Consider the following 20,353-nt stretch of genomic DNA (forward strand, 5'->3'; position numbering starts at 1 on the left):
TGCAGTTCTTTTGGCTGATATTGTATACTACTTTTGATCTGAACAGAGAGTTGCTCCCTCCAAACACAAAGGGCATTCCTTCAGGGGCTTCACCACAACACTAATCACACTGCCTGAACTGGATGAAAAGTGCCATGCAAAAGCTGGGTGTGCAAACTCTAAGATTATTAGTTAAAAATATTAACCCAAGTGGACTACATCAATAATGGCAAAACATTTGGACATGGATTGGTCAGAGAGACCAAGCTGACATCCAAAGAAGTGCTGGTCATCAACACTTAAAGCAGTTTTCCTCTTTAATTCATTGATATCTCAAAGCCATCAATCCCTAGACAACGGAGCTGTCTTTTTACATGTTATTTACACCAAAGCAAATCATGGCATTTTTATTTTCTAATTTCTGTACTAAAATTCTTAAAAAAAGCTTTCACTAAAACCATGAAATAACTCCTAGTAATTTAAAAAGGAGTTTTTATTTTATTCCTCATTTAGCAAAGAATTTTCCTCATGGTGATTTATTAATAACAGATGCACTGCGAAAAAAGTCCTGAAGGTTAGTTAAATCAAATTTTCAGAAAAATAAACATAATCTCCAGGTTGTACATATCAGCTCCTCATGTTTCCACTAGATGTGTGGTACAGTTCTACGGCAAATTGAAATCAAACATTTCTTTCCAAAAAGACTTGATTTCTACTTTGGTTTAGGTTACTTTACAGGAGCTGAGCAAACAGCAATAGCTATCAGGATGTCATTACAGTGCAATGTTTTTTTCTCTTGCCTGCATCTCAGTTCACTAACAACATCTTGTTGGAATCCCCACAGATTCTCCATTGTATTTCCAAATACATAGTGCAAGCTGACACATTGTAATGACCAAACACATTCATAGCTCTCAGCCCTAAATCATGTCCTACAGTGTGTCTAAATTGTTCAATTTGTTTTTTGTTTGTTTTTTTTTTTTTTAATAAAAGCTTATCTTGAATTTCTTTCCATACATAATAAGAGAACTGCTTCTCCTGTGAAACATCAGTCTGCAGTTCCAAAGTAGATTACGTGCCCTATATAAATGAAACAATTCATAGAAAGAATAATAAGCTGACTGGTCTGTATGCCATCATATGTGTACATATTTTCCTTCAGAGTTTCAACAACAAAAAATGAAATGAGTTTTTTGTTCTTAGCTCAATCAGTGTAATCTCCCTAACTCATATCGCTATGCACTGTGAAAGCCAAGTTGCAAACCCAGCTGAAGGGCTAGATATTTGAGAATATATTTTACTTGGACCAGAGTGCAATACAATTTATTTTCTAATGTTAGTCAAATGTTCCTGCTTGTTACTTGAGCATTACTCTACAGTTACCTTGCTGCATTATGAGGCTTTCTAGTCTGTCATTCTGCAATATCTCAGGACTGACAACTTAATGATTTTACCAGTTTCCGATAAAATCCCACTGTGCTGTAGGAAATGACAGATTTGGAATCCTGAAGGGGGGCTATTTTATACAGTTTTGGACACCTGGGAAACATTTTTCCTGCAGAAGAATTATCTAAGACAAAGGTGATTCTGATTACATACTCTGTTTGTAAACAGCTGACATTAATGAGATGGTTTAAACAAGAATCATGCAAAAATATAGGTTGTCTTAAATGCTCTCAGTCTGAAGCATTCAAAAGTGAAATTTTCTTTATATTGTATTTTTTATGCTCTCTCTTCTTCTGTAGTCTAGCCCTCTGGCATATCCACAAGTAAAACATTTTCCCACTTTATTTTTTTAAGTGTATCTCATTTATTTTCTGCAGTTTTTAAGGTGGGCTCTACACTAAGCCATAACTAATATCAACAGGTATACCACACTAATTTAGCTGCTAAAATGTGAACATTATGTCTTATAAGACCTAGGTGCATTCTTGAGCATAACCTTTTGGAAGCTGTGAGGCAAACTGTTAACTATCTGATATTAAGGCACACTAAAACAACATCATTACTCAATGTCACAATTATCCTTCATGTTACTTGGATATAAAACTCCTACGTGCACAAATCAGATATCCAAATTTAGCTGAAGACTAAGCCATTCCCCACTTCAACAAGCGAAAGAAATCAGGTATTGCAACATATGCAAGCTGACATGCAGTTTCTGGCTCAAGACTCTTCAGGAGAAAAAAGTGCTGTGCAGAAAAGTCAGGAGACAACCCTGACCATACAGAACCATGGACCAAGACCTAGTATAGCCCTCTGATATTCCTGAGACATTTGTGCCTATGGACTTCTCACCCTGGACATGAAGCATTTCAGCAGGGCACTGCAAACAGAGCAGCTACAAACTATAAAAACTACCTTAGCAGCAATGACTGCTGCAGCCATTTTGTTAGTGAAAAGAAATCTCTACGAGGACTCAGGAGGAGTCACACCGGGTAGAACAGTTTATTCTTTTATTCTCTCCATCTCTTCTGGCCTGAACTATAAAACAAACTGTGGAGCTCCATCCATATATTATTCTTACGTGACTTTAATTTCAAACATGGGAAGAATATGAGATTCCATATATGCTGGCCATATCTTTCTGAAAAGGGAGCTTTTGGCCAATAGTTACTGATTGTGGATGGCAAATATATTTGGTTTCATTTCTAACTCAAACACTATGGAGTCAAAAAGTTTGGCTTGAACTCAAAGAACATTTGGTTTATGTTCTGCTTTGGAAATATTATTAAATACTAGAGAAGAAGAATAGAAAACATTTACTGAGAGAAAAAAAAAAAAAAGGCAGAGGGGTTGAGGCACCAGGCATATGGCAATCAATTGTCCCTGTCCACTTTTTGACAGAATTCCTTCCCTCTGGTAGGGGCAGGCAGGAAGTAACTCCTCTTTCCCCCGACAAAATCCCTCTCAGTGTAGCACTTTTGAACTCTCTGCATTTGTGATACAGGAAAAAGAAAAAAAAAAAAAAAAAAAGGCTTTTATTTAAACGAAATTTGCAAAATTTCTGAACTGGCTTAAAAAGGTCATAGATGGAATTTCAAATTTGATCACTGCTACTATCCAAACATTAAGGTAAATTATTTTCAGCGTTTTTGTTGTTACTATGGTTAATCAGTATTCCTTAATATCATTTCTGTAATCTGCATCGGTTAATTGGCCTCATATGCAGTAATTTATCTCACTAATTATTCCTGGTTCTCATTTTTCACATTTAGAGTGCGGGGCATTGCACATGTTTCTTTAATTATTTTTTATTATCATCATACTAAACAAACCATTGTAGGTCTTTGAGTCAGTTGGAATAAGAAAGAAATGAGGGAGTTTTTTTTATCCAAAGTTGGAGGTTCTGCTAGCAAATGCAATGTTACTAATTTTATGTTCTTGTGAGTTCATGTGGAAGCCAAAGTCACTTGGCTGAACTTGTCTTAAATTCCCATTTTAGCATTTCTTACCATTCCAGCCCTCCGGGCAATAACTGTGTGAAATTGTCCATCAGACACCTTCTTAGTTGTGGTAAGCTTGTACGTGCCGCTGCCAAGATTATAGGAGAATCTCAGCCTTCCTTCTGTTATTTCCAGAGCCAGAAATTCTGCCCTTTCTCCAGTTTGGTTGTCGTAGTTATACAACATTAAAGCATTCCTTTTTATAGTGGCAAACTTTATGTAGATGTAATTATTGTTTGGATCCATACTGGGAAACTCCATATATGACAACTCTTCAAATCCGTAACTATTCAGTTCACAATGATTCCCAAAAACACCTGCAAAACAAAAAATAAAATCTGGTAGCAGATAGCTTTTCCTCATCGAGCATAATCCCAGAAACAAAGTATAAGGAAGTATTGATATGCTTTAGACAGGCCCCTTAAAAAGCTTCTAATATATGATAAAAAATACGCAATGTGAGCAGAAGTGTTCTGGAGGGCATAGTTATATACAATTTTCCTTGATTTTGTTTTTAATTGCAGTGACAATTAGAAAACAATTTATGAATATTAGTTGCATTTACTATGGTCCACAATTATAAATACAAGAAATGAATAAAACTTCAAGAAAATGTAACATAAGGAAAATAAAATAGTTACTCTAAATGTTAGTAGAAAAATGTACTTAAAGCTATTTACAAGTGTGTACTGAGGGTTTCAGCAGCTTTAAAATATTATAGATGATCTCTTGAGTTTGTCAGTTGCTTGTGGTTTTTTTTTTAATTGATCCATTGCATTTACTTTTGTGCTCTTCTGTCTGAACAATGACAATTCTGTATGAACTTGCATTCAGAATCAATCTAGATGCAATTACATCACAATGTCTTAAATATCTGTGTTGTCTTCTGTCTTTATTGGGTTTATTCCACAAAACAAACTCAAGACAATTAAATTCTAATAGTTATTAAACTATTTTGGCAGTACTACATGCTTCTCTAATTCTCAGAATTGTATGCTGGTTTCTGGAACTCAAAATTTCATTAGCATGCAATAAATTGAAAGGACAAGCACCCATGTGGACTAAAAGCTGTTCTGATTGAGTCAAGTTCTTGTAATGAGGACAGGACAGGGTTCCATGCACATACTGATCAGTTGCAAAAAGGTAAACATAAATTGCATATTTGAGAATTATTAGTAGGGAAGGGGAAGATAAGGAAGAGGAGTAGCAAACTCACCAAAGGGGCAGTGGCAGTAGTACCCCTCCAACCCACTCTGGCAGGACCCACCATTAAAACAGGGGTTGCATTCACAGTAATTGACAGTGGAGTCACACGTTTTCCCTGCCATCATGAAACAAGAGCGATTTCCAGGTCAGAGTAACCCAATCAATAGCCAAGTCAGGATACATTTAAGCAACAAAAGGGGGAATGTGTGGGGCTTATAGAGCGAACAAGAGAGAAAACACAGGTATTGCCCCCAACCCTGACACGGGCCTGACAAACACAGACAAATTTTCAAGTGTTTTGTTGTAATTATCTCATATCGACATTAGATTTCTTTTTATTAACTGGCGCCTATACACCTATACCAGTGGGACTTGAAATGAAATGAGAAGCTGAATGAAAACAAAAACGGCTTTTCTTCCTATTGAATGCAGTACACTCATTGTGAAGGGGATCAAGAGGGGGATCAAGGATAGTGACAGCCCTTGCTGGAACCTGTACGAACACAGCATGGTGAACACAGGCTGCTATTGTACATTATGTGATCTTTCTTATTTTTCCTCATCAATTACAACCCCCTTCCTGACTCAGAGGGACCAGAGTCCTCCAGAGCTAAAATATGTTACCCTGGATGCAGTCCTTTTCTAAGCAGCCATTGTCACATGTGGTAGATATTATTCAACAGAGAATAAACTGAAATCATATAATTCATTTCAACAAGAAAAGAACCAAGAGAAGTGGTGAAGATTTTAACAGATGCTGAACACTGGCAAGGGGATTCTTTGTACAAAAGTAAAATTTTCTTTGTCTGAAAACATTAACTACCACAGTGTTTGTCTTCACTTTTTGGTTTTTCATTGCATGGTTTTTATCAATTTGGCAATACTTCCACTATACACCACTCTTGGTACCTGCCTTGCTTTCTGCCAGCACTGCTAACCTTCCCTACCTATTCAGCAAAACCTTGAAACTATTGTGTTTTCTGCTTGTGTTTCTCTGTGAAGAACTTGAAAAATCAGCCATATTTCTTCCAGATCTCTCCTTAAACTCCACCTAATCCAGGATAACTGCAGATACTTAGCAAGGGGTAAGATTTGCATATGCTTCTTACCGCACTAACAATGAATTATTTTACTAATTGCACTATACAAGTATAAAGTATGTTTTAAGTTAAAATAACAATATGAACTTGCACAGAGGCTGTCCATACTTTTCTGATACTTCTATCCTGTAATTGTTACTTGGTACGTGACAGCAAGGGACAAAATGTAGTTCTCAGACTTTGGGAGATTGCTAGCTTCTAAAATTGTAGACAAATAGGATTGTGCTACTACTAGCTCTGCTAGTGTTTCATTGTTTCACAGCTTTTGTCCCCTAATTAGAACACTTTTTTTTACAGTACCTTTCTGTTTAAGCTAAAGAAGATAGAGGCTGTTCTTTCATGCGAGCAGGAGCCCCCCCTGTATGACTGCAGACAGGATGGAAATGGAACATTAGAGTAGTCCTGTTGTTAACATGCAACTCACAGATTCACCACGAATCCGGGAAACATTTCCAGTGTCTGTATCTAATTACACTCTGGGGGTATTTATTTTTTTATTGTCTAACAGGCATGACTGAAGGATGAGATAATTTTTTAATGTTAGATTTTGCTGTTTTCCTTATTGAAGAATTATGACACATAGCATCCATCTTTGAATTATCAAGGAGAACGCATCGCAAGAATGAGGTAAAGACAATAAATTAGCTCAATGATATTTCTTAGTTTAAAAAAAAAAATCTAATGTAGCTTATAGGATTTACTAAGTCTTTTGAAACGTGCCTTAAGTGCTCCTCCTTTAGTCAGCTCTCTTTAAAGCTGGAGTATTTGCTGAGTCAGCAACAGAAAATAGATGTTTATTTTAGCTGCACATATTTTAACTAGTGAATAACAACAACTTTTTCATATTTAACAATTGTTTGAATAATTCAAAAAATTAATAAAAACGTGTTTGCATTTATTCCAACTGTTTTGACACAGGGGAAGACAAATACTCTGATTAAACAATTCATCAGAGCTAATAGAACTAATATTTATCTTAAATGAAAAAGAAACTTTGGATATTCTCTGTGATTCTCTGAAGTGCTAAAGACCTGGGAAAACTTGCTTATCTTAGGAAGCAAAAGCCAGTTATCAGCAGAACAAAAAACATAACTTAGGAATGCTATTCCAGTTTGTCACTACGGCTGTTCCATACAAGTATTTAAAATGTAAGACTTTGATAAAGTAAAATCATAGAATCTTAAACTGATTCGGGTTGGAAAGGACCTTAAAGATCATCTAGTTCTAAGCTCCTGACTTAGGGGCAGGGACACCACTCACTAGATCAGGCTCCAGGCCCCCATCCAATCTCGCTTTGAGCATCTTTGAGGTGCACAGATGGAGATGCTCCATCTGTGGAACCTGTGCCAGAGCCTCACCATCCTCACTGTGAACAATTTCTTCCTGAAATTTCTTCCTGTCTAATCTAAATCACCCCTTGTCTTACCATGGTACTCCATAATGAAAAGCCAACTCCAACTGCCCTGTACGCCCTGTTCAGATACTGGAAGGCTGCTATAAGGGCTCCTGCAAAGCCTTCTCCAGGATGAACAACCACAACACTCTCAGACCTCTTCACAGGAGAGGTGTTCCAGGCCTCTGATCAACCTGAGTTCTGGATGGTCCACCAGTGCTCAAACTGCACATTCTGGCTCTTTCCTTTTAATCCAAACTATATTTCTTCCACATTACTAATTATTCCTCTGTTATCTCTGTCTAGGGAAATTAACCACTGGATGTGAGCATAGTGAGGCAGTGGGTGGTGTGTTTCAGCAAACGTGATAGTGGGTTAGCTCTGCTGTTGCAGATTTGTACAACTGCAGAATGCAAGCTCTTGTTCATTACTGGCACAGCTAATGGTGACTATTTGGGTTGGAAACAGCGTTTTGTAGCCGAAAATTTGCTCAACTGGAGTTACTGTGCTCTTTGTATCTGTTATAGGTTGTAGATGGAAATAAATAAGAGGCATTATTTTTGGAGGAACCTATGTATCAAATCCAATCAAGGGAAGGAAACATCTCAATCAATGTTTCATGAGCCAGAGACTCCAAACCCAGCCTGCCTGCAGTAACACTCCAGCTTACGTAAATGATGCAGTTGAGTTTTTAGATTTCATCTCAATTGAAATACTGAAAGATTCAGGGTATTTATCTTTGTGTCACAAAGACATTGCTTGAAGAACATGAGTTTAGTATAACACTAGATAATTGATAACAGACAGCATTCAGCATTTATCGTTCATCACCTCAAGCTGATAATATCACATGCAAAAATCAAACTTCCTGAGAATAACTTTTTTTTAAATTGAAGAATGTAACACGAACAGATATCAACTGAGTGCTCTTGGGTTAGATTTCAGCTGATTCAAGAGTTTCAGTTTATGTGGTTTCTCATGCACATCTTTTAAAATGGTTCTTCTGTTATTTTAATCCTGCATTTGAAACAATTTCACAAACCTACATTCCTTCATCTTAATGAGTCCTGGAAAACCAAAAATGAAAGGTTCAAAGGAAGGGCTGACAACTACTGTAAATAACAAGATATATTTCTTGTAGAAAATTATTATTTTAAAAACAAAACCTGATCATCATTAAGAGACGTAATTATAACAGATTGTTTAAACACTAATGATGTTGCTCTGAGGTAATCACTCTTCATAATCCTATTCAGTGAAATGAACCAAATTACATTTGCAGCGTGATGAAGTGAAATGCAGCTGACAAAACATAATAAATCAAATAAAAGAAAGACTCTCAGTTTCCAGGTAAGCCATTGTAAGGGTCTAAAGCTCAAGTACTTGAATTTGCAGTGAACAATGTCTATCTCAGAAAATAAACATTTCTACTTGTATGCAGTGCTGTGTTACTATTTTGTTTTTGTTTTTTATGAACTATGCGAATTCAATTAGGAGACTGTATTTTCATTCTAAGAGAAGCAGCAAGGCTATGTTTATGATACACTGAATTAAAAATCTGCTATTTTGGCTGTCTCTTTTCGGTGAGGCACTCTAGTACTGTATTCATAAAGAAACAGTTTCAAGCTTTATTTTTACATTCACTACAGCTATCTTTAATCATATATGAATCAGGATTAAAATCTCAAACAGCTGTGCAATCTTTCTGTTGGTAGTATAATAACAACATAACAGTCTCTATGACAAGCATTCTCAAACAATCTGTATTCTGATATCTGCAGAACCTATTGTATATTAAATTTGTAACATTTCAAATATGCTTCTGCAGACATAAACCCTCAAAATATACTGATTATTAGTTGAGATCTTATCTAATCAACTCCACTGATATTCAGCTCCAAAGATATGTTGGTTTTTAATTACATACTTTAGTGCCGTTTGTTTTCTGTCCTGACCAATTAATCTCAAGACACTTAAATGCTTCTTGATTCTACAATAGCCAACTGATTTTAAAAAGATCTGACTCCCAAATATAAACGCCTGCCTCAGTGGTATTCTATTTTAAAATTATTTATGTTGACAAGTAGTTTAGAGGAAGCTCATATCAGATGCCAGATTTAATTCACGGCATGAAAGAAATCCAACACTTCAAACTTTAACAGTCTCTCATCACATTTTCTTAGTTAAAACATTCCTTTCTTTTTTTCCTTTTTTTTCTTTTCCACGTGTTTATCATGTGTAGAGCTTTATTTTTAGCTGACATCAGGCTTGAACATTAAATTTTAAGACCAGAAAAAAATGACCAGGACATTTTTTTAACGCTTCAAATTGTAGGCTAGAGGCAAAAACTACAGTATGCTGCTAGTTAATGAAGTGTTTTGCTTAGTGGCAACATCGAACATATGCCCATTTAACCTCTGGTGCTAATAACCTAAAGCATTACAGGGGATATGCTCCCTAGAACTATTTTGCCATGCTCCTGGCAAAATAATCTGAACTAATAATATAACATAAAATCAACTCCTGGATTGTAAACTTAATTGAAACTGCTTCTCAGTTCACAGTAAGTGTTCCTGACCTGAGGCTCAGTAGTACATTTGTGGAGTTCACACAGAAAATCACATCAGTATCCTCTACATCAAGACATCTTTCACTCTGAATGCTTATCAGCTGCTGTAGCTGTGTCTAAATGAAGTAGTCATTCCTTTATTCAAAATCAATTAATTTTCTCCTTCGCAATAAAGTATACAGCATCTCCAGTACTAATCTGACTTAAAAAGATACCCTGAGTACTCCACTGGTTACAAACAAGCTTTGAGGACAGTGGAGGCAAGCCTCAATTGTCACATCATAATGAGCAGAGCCGTGCCTACTCCCCTAAGGCATTTGAAATACTCCTTATGAGAAGTAATAGAGGCTTTAACTTCTCTAGTCAGTCTCTTTATTACATCTCTAGAAAGTGACCATAAGTAATGCTTATAATTGTTCAGACTGGTAATACTCCGCTAGATAAAAATGTTTTAATTTCTTCTGCTGTTTTGTACTAAGGGTGCCATAAGCATGATAGGAATATCTGAATAAGATGTCCTAAGTTTGTTGCTGTTGTGTTGGTTGTTTTTTTTTTAAACATACAATGAATACATGACAGAAAGACAGAACGCAAGAACTAGAATTTTTTCCAAAGATTATGCACAAGAAGACTCCCTGCAGTGGTATGCACATTTTGTAACTGTGGTGCTTCACTGCAGTTATAAAACATGCTAGAAGTAGCATTGCATCAATGTGCAATAGTAAAGTTCCTCTTTCTTTCTGTTTCGAGAAACTGACATCCAAAAATTATAAAGATTAGGAGTTCTTCCTCTGATCAAATCATTTGGAGAGTGATCTGAGGTCCTCTAGAAGCTCCACTGCCAGAATGGAGTAGATCTCCACTGATTGTAGCACAAGGCTCCAACCCTCTCCCACAGCCATAGCCACCGTCATGACAGACAACTGAAATATGGTGAGGGGAGACCCATCAGAATATATGAGTCTGTATCAGCTTCTAACACATTAAACTTTAAAGCAACATTTTTCCTACATAAGGTGTACACTATACACATACTTCAGTAAGCGTTTTTGAGTTTTTTAGTATTTTCAAAAAACAGTATTTTCTTGAATGCTCCTCAAACTCAAGGATAATAACTAAAGATCCTTAAGTAAAGTACATCACAGCAAGTGCTTTTCAATGCATAGAGGAACCACAGATGGAGGAAGATCCAATCACACTCAGATTATGCCAGACCAGAACAAAACATGTATGCACATGAACTTAAAATTTACAGGCGATTTCAAGTACAGCTGTTTTCTCAAACCTCAGCCTAAGCAATAAAAGAAGATTAAGGTTGGAAGACAGTCATGCTAGATAAATTCCAAGAAGACAAATTCAGTGGGCCAATGTTTTGATGCCATAATTATTAATGACAACCAAGTAGTATTCTTCTCCTTTTGAGGACGTCTCTCTATATTCATTGGACTCCTAACTCTATGTGTTACAGTGGCTGTGGCAGCTTAAGAGAATTTGCAACCTAAATCTGTTGATATTTTTCTTAGAATGTCTGAAAGTATCCAGAATTTTCACAGGAGGAGTGAGCCAGGAATTTCGTTTAATTTAATTAATAAATGTGCCCTTTGATTTTATTTGATGAAATAAAATACATGTCCTTCCCACATGACAATATAGATTAGAGCCTTGCCATAATGCAAACATCAGTCTGCTTTTCTAGGGATAATGTGAAACAAATACTGGGGAGAAAAAAAAATAAAACACTCAGAAGAAGCAGGAATGCTGCAGCCATTTCTGTTAATGAAAAAAATAAATGGCAAAGGGACAACATGTGCATGCTTGATCATTTTGCCTGAGATTTGTTTTCTTTTCCATATCCTTCATCTGTTTTCTATATTGTATGACCGTAAGCAATTTGGGGCAGAGGCTGATTTTCTTGCTTGGCACACTCCTAACAGAATCAAAATGCTACCACAATATGCACAACAATAACAAGAACAGAAAAAGTCATACTTAAGCATTGGAAATGTTTTCTACATATTTAATAAATTAAAATAGCTCTGGTAAAATCCTTCTGTTCTAATGCAAATCAGGTAAGAGAGATTTGCTTAAGGACAGCTAAAATAAAATAACAGTGTGGGCATCTGGTCTTTTTGGTTTTCATAACTACAAAAGTGGTCTTTTGCATGACTTCTTCACCTAATGGGAATGTTCATATTCAGATAATTGTAGCTGGAATGTATCTTTTGCTTTAAAGGTACATTTCTGCTCTCTTTCCCATTCTCTCGACTGAGATGAAGAGAAGTAAAAGTGTACCTGTATACCCAGTTTTGCAAATACAGTTGAAGGTTCCGGGGAAGTTCTGGCAGGCGGCCCCATTTTTGCACGGGTTGGAAAGGCACTCATTGACGTCCCTCTCGCAGGCCATGCCGGTAAAGCCGTCTGGGCAACTGCATGAGAATCCCCCCACCAAGTTGTGGCAGGTCCCATCGTTGTGACACGGTGAAGGGAGGCATTCATCAATGTCGATCTCACACAAGCTGCCTTCATACCCTGGCATGCACCTGCACATGAAGGGCCGGAGGGGCTCATTGGCCACGATGATGACAGGGATGCTCTCGTGGCTCTTCAAGGCTGGGCCTACAGCCAGCCTCCTCATGCAGCTCCCTCCATTCTGGCACGGGCTCTGCAGGCACGAGTTGTGATCCACAGACTCAATCCGCACTCCACTCTGCCGGAAGAGGATGTCTTTGATACTCTCGAAGAAGGTGGCCACACCACTGGGGTTCACATACTGGTTGCTGCTGCGCTTGACAGCTGCCATCAGGAAGGTCTGGTTGCTCTCCTCGTACAGCCCATAGAGCTGTACGGCAGTGCCCAGCCCCGTCAGCTGTGAGCTGGCAATGCGCAGGAAATGGAGGTAGTGGTTCGTCAGAAAATCCCGCACTGTATGGACACTCAAGCGAAGAAGGATGCTGTTGTCAATGGTGGCATTGCCAAAACCCGCAAAGAAAACGCGGACACTGCTTGTGACAGCACCATGCAAGCCATCACTGCTGAGTACAGCCAGGTCAAACACCCCATCTGTGGACCTGGCCTGTGAGTGTAGCTCACAGGTGCCCCCAGGAATACTGAAGAGGCTGGTGACTCCCGAGGTGAGGGAGCACTGGAAGCTGTCTAACACGTCTGGGTCCTGTGGCTTTACATTGCCCAAAATTCCTCCTGGGAAAAGGTTGCCATAATAATGAACATAGATTTCTACCGTTCTGGGCTGAGATGGGTTGTCATTTTGGTCTACTACCTTTATCTGCACAGTTCCTGTGGAAGACATTTGAGGAATTCCAGAGTCTCTTGTAATCACTGACAGGTAGAAATCACTGATTTGCTCCCTATCGATCTCCCTTGTTGTAGTCAGGACACCGGCAGTGCTAAGGCTGAAGTAACTGGTTGCAGGGCCAGTGCTGAGTAAGTAGTACGTAAAGGGGCCTTGGTTTGGAGGGAGATCAGGATCTGAGGATTGAAGCATCATTACAAGAGTTCCCGCACGATTATTCTCCATGACTTCTCCCTGGCGGGTGGACAAGGTGGGGCCATTATCATTGATGTCTTCCAAAGTTACCAATAAAGAGGCACTGCCTGTTGCAGATGGTGTTCCTGAATCAATGGCCAGCACAGACAGGTTGTACACAGGCAGAGTTTCTCGATCCAGTTCTGCAGTGACAGTGACCTGTCCTGTCTGTGGGTTAATGGAAAAGGCACTGTTGTCATTACCAGACCCAATGAAATAAGAAAACCGGCTCCAGCTAGGGACTGAATCTGAATCAAAGGCACTCACAAATGTGACATGGGTGCCCGGAGGAACACCCTCGCTAATTTGTATGTTGTAGGTTCCTAAAGTGAATACAGGAGGATCGTTGGCATCCAGTACAGTGATATTAACAGTTACTTCATCTATATCTGCACCACGAATGCTTCCAAAATTTTTTGCAAGAACTCTCAAAGAGATTCGTTCTTCTTTTTCTCTGTCAAGAGGTCCTGAAACATAGATCTGGCCACTTCTTTCATCTATTTGGAAGCCCTTCTTTCTGCTATTGCCAAAGAGGAGGTAGTGAACTTCTCCATCAGTTCCCAGATCACGATCGCTTGCAAAAACTTCACCCACAACGGTACCTTCAGACGCTGCCTCAGAAACTTCAAAATAATAAAGCTTAGACACAAAACGGGGGACATATTCATTAGTCCCTTCTAACTGGATGTTGACACTGGCAAAACTGCACCTCTCTTCATCTGGAACATTAAAAGCCTTTATTGTTAAATGGTAACTTTGCTTTGTTTCATAATCTAAAAATCCTTGGGTAGTGATTGTTCCTGTGTTGGGGTCAATGACAAAGAGGTCACTATCAGAGGACTGAATGGCATATGCAATCACAGCATTAGGTCCAGAGTCAGCATCGCTGGCATTTAAACGAATAACAGTTGTCCCACTTGGGGCATTTTCTAATACTTTGGGAAAGTAGTCCTCAGGGCTGAATGCTGGAGAATTATCATTCACATCAATGACATTAATGGTGACACTGCAGAAGCCTGTTCTGGACACCCATCCTCCATCTGTGGCGGTAACAATTAGGTCATGCTTTTGGCATAACTCAAAATCAAGTGGTTTTGCTAGTGTAAGTGTACCAGTTGTTGTGTTGATAGCAAAGTTGCCAGCCTCATTTCCAGAGGAAATATTATATTTGATTAATCCATTCATAGCGGCATCTCTGTCTCGGGCTGAAACCGTCCTGATCACTGCTCCAACAGAGTGACTCTCTGGGATAGTAACACTCATATGGCTTTGAGAAAACTCAGGTGTATGGTAGTTTTCCTCTGTTACGACTATTTCAACAGCTACCTCAGATGACAGTGGAGGATTACCTTTATCCTTTGCTTTTACTTTAAATAGAAATTTTTTGTTCAAATCAGCCATTAGTGAAGATGACACAGAAATCCAGCCTGTACTCCTGTCCAGTCTGAATTTATTAGTTTTGCTTTCATCAGAAAGAAAGTATTCCACTTCAGAATTCAAACCAAAGTCTTTATCATCCACTGCAGTAACTTTAATTAAGTTTGTGCCAGCTCTCACATTCTTAGTAACAGGTGTAAAATATTTAGGAGCAAGGAACAGTGGTGCATTGTCATTGCTGTCGACTATGTTAATTGTGACAGTTGTCTCACTCAGCAATGGAGGACTGCCGCGGTCTGAAGAAGTCACAATGAAGCTGTGCCTGTTTATGTTGACATTGCTGGAACCGCTTGAGTTTTGGTACCTTAAATACTGTTTGTTGAAAATTTCCCCTGTGGTTGCATTGATACGGAAGAACTCAGATTGAGATTTTATGAAGTAGAAGACGTGACCGTTAGATCCTTCATCGGGATCAGTGGCTGAAACTTGAGTGACTTTCAACCCAATCCCAGGGAGCTCAGGACACTCCAAGTAATAGGATGGCTTTGTAAACCGTGGAGCATTGTCATTGACATCAGTGACAAATACGGTGACATCTGTGCTCACTGTCCAGCCAGAGTCATGTGCAGAGACTCTGATTCTGTAGCGATCCGTATCCTCCCTGTTTAGCAGTCTGCTGACTGTGATATCCCCAGTGCTTGGATTTATGATAAATGGGAGACTTGTATCCCTTATGGAGTACCTGCTGATTGCATTCATGCCAATGTCTTCATCTGAAGTTGTGACTCGGGTTACTGTAAATCCCAGAGGTGCATTTTCAGGCACAGAAGCACTAAATATCTGAGAAAATCTTGGGGCGTTGTCATTTTCATCTAAAACATTAATGATAACTTTGACGGTTGTACTCTGGAGCGGGGTGCCTTTATCTGAAGCTTTTATGGTTAGTGTGTATCGAGACAATTTCTCCCTGTCCAAGGGCCTGACACTCCTGATCTCACCCGTGGCTCTGTTGATATTGAAACTATTTTCTGTATTGCCCTCAATTATTTCATAAATTAACTGTCCATTCAGACCACTGTCCCTGTCAACTGCAGCCACCATCAGTAACTTCCGTGGGGACAGATTCTCCACTATTTCAGCAATGAAGGGATCTTGCTCAAACTGCGGTGCATTATCATTGACATCTACAACCGTTACTTCCAATTTCTTATACGAGGAAAAGGGAGGAAAGCCTGTATCTCTGGCCTCAATCCAAACCACATATTTCTGTATGGCTTCAAAATCCAAAGCCTGGCCGACAGAAAGCTGTCCTGTTACCTGATCCACTATGAAGGTGTTGCCCAGGTTCCCACTGGCAATATAGTAGGACAAGGAGCCTCCTCTGGCCGAAGACCCAGAAATCGTGGTGACAAGCGTCCCAACTGCTTGGTTTTCAGGAAAAGTGAAAGTCTCCTGTTCAGCTTGAACTTGAGGAAATTCTGCTTTGTTCACAAACCTCACGGTGACAGTTGTAGAGTCTGTCTTGGGGTACCGGCCGCCATCCCTAACATGGACAGAAATGGTGACTTCAGACTCTCCTGCCAGCTCATTGGCAGCTAGGATTGCCCCCCTTGCTGAATCAATGTGGAATTTCTCCGCGTTTTTCCCCACGAGGGAATAATGGAGCTCCGCGTTAGAGCCGGCATCTGCATCAGTGACAGTCACTGCAAACACAAACGAACCTGAAATGGAGAACAAAGACCAGGCAGTTCATGAATGAATGCATCAATTGTGGAAAACACTACGCCAGGTTTTCACCCAGAAATATATGTGAGGGTGGCCCCCCCCCCCGTACTCTTCCTTGAGGAACATGTTCTTTCTCATACTGCTCTGAAAATGAACTTCTTTTACACAAGATGTGATGTTCAAGAAAGTAGCTTGTGAGCCCATGAAACATGCATGTGGTCAAAAAGCATGGGTCAGAAAACCAGATCACTGCATTCAGGGAAGTGCGCTGCACAGATGCCAGTGGCTATGTGCACTGGCAACTGAACCTGCAATTTTTTGATAGTCCAGCATCCCATTTCTAGAACATTCACGTTACGAAAGCCATAACTCAAGGGAAATTGAAAGTCACTGATACTTTTTTACTTTTTTGCAGTTGCTCATAGTTTATCTATGTTATAACAGACAAAAAAAGCAACAAGTAAACAAACAAACTAAAAAACCCAAAAAATAAAATGATACCCACCCTCCTTCCCCCCCCCAAAAAAACACAGTAATCCTATAACTAACAAAGTTAAATAAGTGAACAGGCAGCATGAGTGGACATTTACCCTCATTGACTCACTCTCCCTCACAATTTTTTCCTCCTATTTCCTAGATGCTGTGGTTTTGTTGCCACTAATCTGTAAGATTATTTAGAGAGCAGTAAACTAATGGACCTTTAGTAAAAACCCATTAGTAAACTAATGGATTTTTAAAAGCACGGTGGTCATCTGAGATAGTGGTAAAATCACACAGAAATAATAAACTGTCACACATTAGTACAATAACATTGATAAATTATGTTATGGCTTTTTCAAATTTACATTTCCCAGTAATATGGGCACTTTCTGCATGAGGATCTGTATTTGCATGGAGAATCCAGGGTGTCCTTTTGTACTAAAGCTTACAGATCGAATTCATAGCAGATCTTTCAAATTTGACACAGTACAATCAATTTGCAGAATACTCTGTTGACGTTTTACTACTATTTAAAGTTAGAAGATGCCACTTCTATACAAAAATCATGTTTTCAGCCTCTTAAGGCTAAATCAGTTGCAGGCAGGAATGACTTTGGCAGTGTCCCCCTAAAACTATACTTTATGTCACTATCAGTCATGTGGAATAAGTGCAATGACTTGCACTCCAGAGGAGGAATATTTAGGAAAGCACAATATTCAAATTCCTTCTGAGAAATGAGACATAAAGTATTAATTTTTGCTTTAGATAAAACAATTTTACTATTAATTATTATTATTACTTGTTCCCATTTCTAGTCTCAACTAAATCTATAAGATATTAAGCTTTGTTTTCTGTCATACTGCACATTACAAATTCTGTGGTCAGAATAAAAGCAAAAGACTTGAAGAAATTTTGAGGGTTTTTTTTTGTTTCATTTTGTTTTAATAGTTGCCATGACTGCTAGAAATTGCCAATAGCCTTTAAAATAATTTGAAAAGATATGAACATTTCCTTTTAAATGAAAATAAACTATCAACTGAGGAGTTTGTAAATAAAAAGCACATGTATCTCAAGCTTTCTGCTAAGCTAAAAAGAGTAAACATGGCTTAGGCTTTATATGCATTTCTAGTTATAAAGAGTCACACAAAATCCATAAACAGTATTGCGAAAACACTTAATTAATTAAAACTATGCATGCTTATCATTATCACATTTAAAGAAACGATCGAAAAACAAAGCACACAAAGACACTTTTCCTACAGTCAGAATACACAAAGATTCACCAATGTAATAATAATGTACTTTCATTATACTGTTCTGGAAACAGGAAAGAAATATAAACAAATTCATTCTTCCATAAAAAGGAGAAGTATTTGCAATTGTTTAAAATTTAGAAAGAGAACTCCAAGACAAAGAAATATAGTTTTTTTTTTTTTTTTTTTTTTTTTTTTCTATTGAAAGAAAATTTGTTTTGTAAACCAGTTGTCTTGGTATCCTCTCTGGAGGCATCACATGTCAACTTACGTAAATGCATTTTAGAATGGAGAAAGCTGACTTTCACAGCTAACTACTGACTGCAGTTTGGTGACTCTATGGTAATAAAGTGATCATCTTTAAAAATCTTTTACTATTTTGAGATAGTAGAGGTCCCAGTATTAATCTGTTTTAAATCTTGGACAAGTCTCAATAGTAGAATCCTTTGATATATTCTTCCTATCTCAATGCAAATATATACTTTCTTTCTTTCTCCCTGCAATGTTGATTCTGCAATAGGAAATACTAGTATTAAAGATTTATCCATTTCTAACTCTTTTACTTATCAGGTTTGTTTAATCATAAACTGAATCAGAAATCAATTTCTGCATCAAGTGAAGTAACTTCAACTTACGTACAGTTTCAACAAATGGAAGGCTGCAGCTTGGTTTTACCTTACTTCATAACTTGGCTCAAAGAAAGGCACCATAATCAACATCTTATACAGAAAATACAGAAATCTTTTCAGAAGGTGTTGACACAATGCTCTCTAAGAATTGCTCAAGACAGCAAAGAAATATCTACATGCAGGATCCTCAAAGAGGAAAAATAGGCTACTGCCTTCCCCACAAAATAATTTGACCATCTGTTTTGCTTTTTTACAGATTTAAAGCTCGTTGCTCACTTTTTGCTGTCTTCTTTATAGTGCTGCAGGAGCGTAACCTGGATTTAGGTGGAAGAAATAAACTGAAAAAAATTACCAATATGTAGGTCATATTTACCATTACTTACTTCTATGCAACACAAAGACAAAAATTTGGAATATATCAGTAACATTTTTTGTGACATGGCTTTGCATTTAGTACGATGTTAATGCCATCTGAAGTATCCTAAGCTATCAAAGTGTCATCACTGATAAGGTTACCTGAAGTAGTAGGTGATGGAACATGAGTGACATAGGGATGGTGTTGAAATTTGGGAGGGTTGTCATTCACATCAGCAACAGCAACAAGCACACTGGTGGAACTGGAAAGAGCCTTGGGGTAGCCCCCATCACTTGCCACAACAATCAACGTGTAGTTCTCTCTTGTCTCTCGATCAAGTAGAGCACTGGTGATGATCTGTCCTGTGGATGGGTTGATTGTGAATTGAGAATTGCCACCAGTAAGCCTATAGCTGTTTGAAAGAAAAAAATGAAGAAGAAAAATGCACTCAGTATTTCATAAGGCAGCCTGCTGACTTCAGATAACAACATTTTTTATACTCTTCAGACCACCATGCTGACAGATATTGACACTAGGATTTTCTTCTGTCTATCCAGCTGTCTTCACTTTATTTCTCTTCCATATTTTGAGACTTCTCGTAAATGACATTTCTGGGGATTTCCAAATGTAGTTGCTCAAAACAGATAGATTTCTGATAAATGAGTTTCAGACTGAGCCTCTCTGCACAGCTGGGCATTCTCTCACAATCACTAGTGACCAGCTACAGGCAGCCTCTTGTACTGATTTCTGTGGGCTAACGCAGGAAGTATTACTCCAAAACACTGACACGCTCTTAACTGAAACTGCAGAATATAATTAGAAACAGTACTACTTTCAGAAGTCAAAGGATGATTTTTACAAAATAATATGAAGGTTTATAATTCATATTTTCCTGATATTAATTTTTGTTATTCGAATTTCAAGTTTTATTCACAGTAAATCATAGCAAATCCATAACCACAGAAGTATCCTAACAGCAGTGAATGAGGAGCAGAATTTGACAATCGGTGTGTCTGCATGTGCACATTTGTATGTTTGTGGGAGTGTGTAAAAATGTGGTAAGAACTGATTGCGTGACTATGAGATGCCTACTGCATCTCAGGTGCCTCTGACCTGCTAGTGTAGTGAATTTGTCTCTGCTCCTTGAATGTCTATATACCTACTTTCAGTACAAAATACATCTCAGACACCTAGAGCACTAAGCTCTATTTTTCAAGGTAATTGGTTAACATTAAATTTCTATTAATTCAGATTATGGAATTTCTAGGAGAAAAAAAAAAAAAAAAAAAAAAAGGAA

At 38.2% G+C, this 20,353-nt stretch overlaps 1 protein-coding gene across 1 annotated transcript in view; it reads right to left on the minus strand.

Moving 5' to 3' along the window:
* Positions 1–20,353, minus strand: part of FAT4 (FAT atypical cadherin 4) — a 133,261-nt gene that overhangs the window by 15,980 nt on the left and 96,928 nt on the right. The window contains exons 8-11 of the mRNA XM_048942038.1: positions 19,218–19,468; positions 11,986–16,335; positions 4,642–4,746; positions 3,435–3,742 (exon numbers count right to left, since the gene is read on the minus strand). Of these exons, the coding sequence (XP_048797995.1) occupies positions 3,435–3,742; positions 4,642–4,746; positions 11,986–16,335; positions 19,218–19,468 (5,014 nt within the window). The remainder of the gene's footprint in view (positions 1–3,434; positions 3,743–4,641; positions 4,747–11,985; positions 16,336–19,217; positions 19,469–20,353) is intronic.

Source organism: Lagopus muta, chromosome 4 (assembly GCF_023343835.1).
Source record: "Lagopus muta isolate bLagMut1 chromosome 4, bLagMut1 primary, whole genome shotgun sequence".
Lineage (NCBI taxonomy): Eukaryota > Metazoa > Chordata > Aves > Galliformes > Phasianidae > Lagopus > Lagopus muta.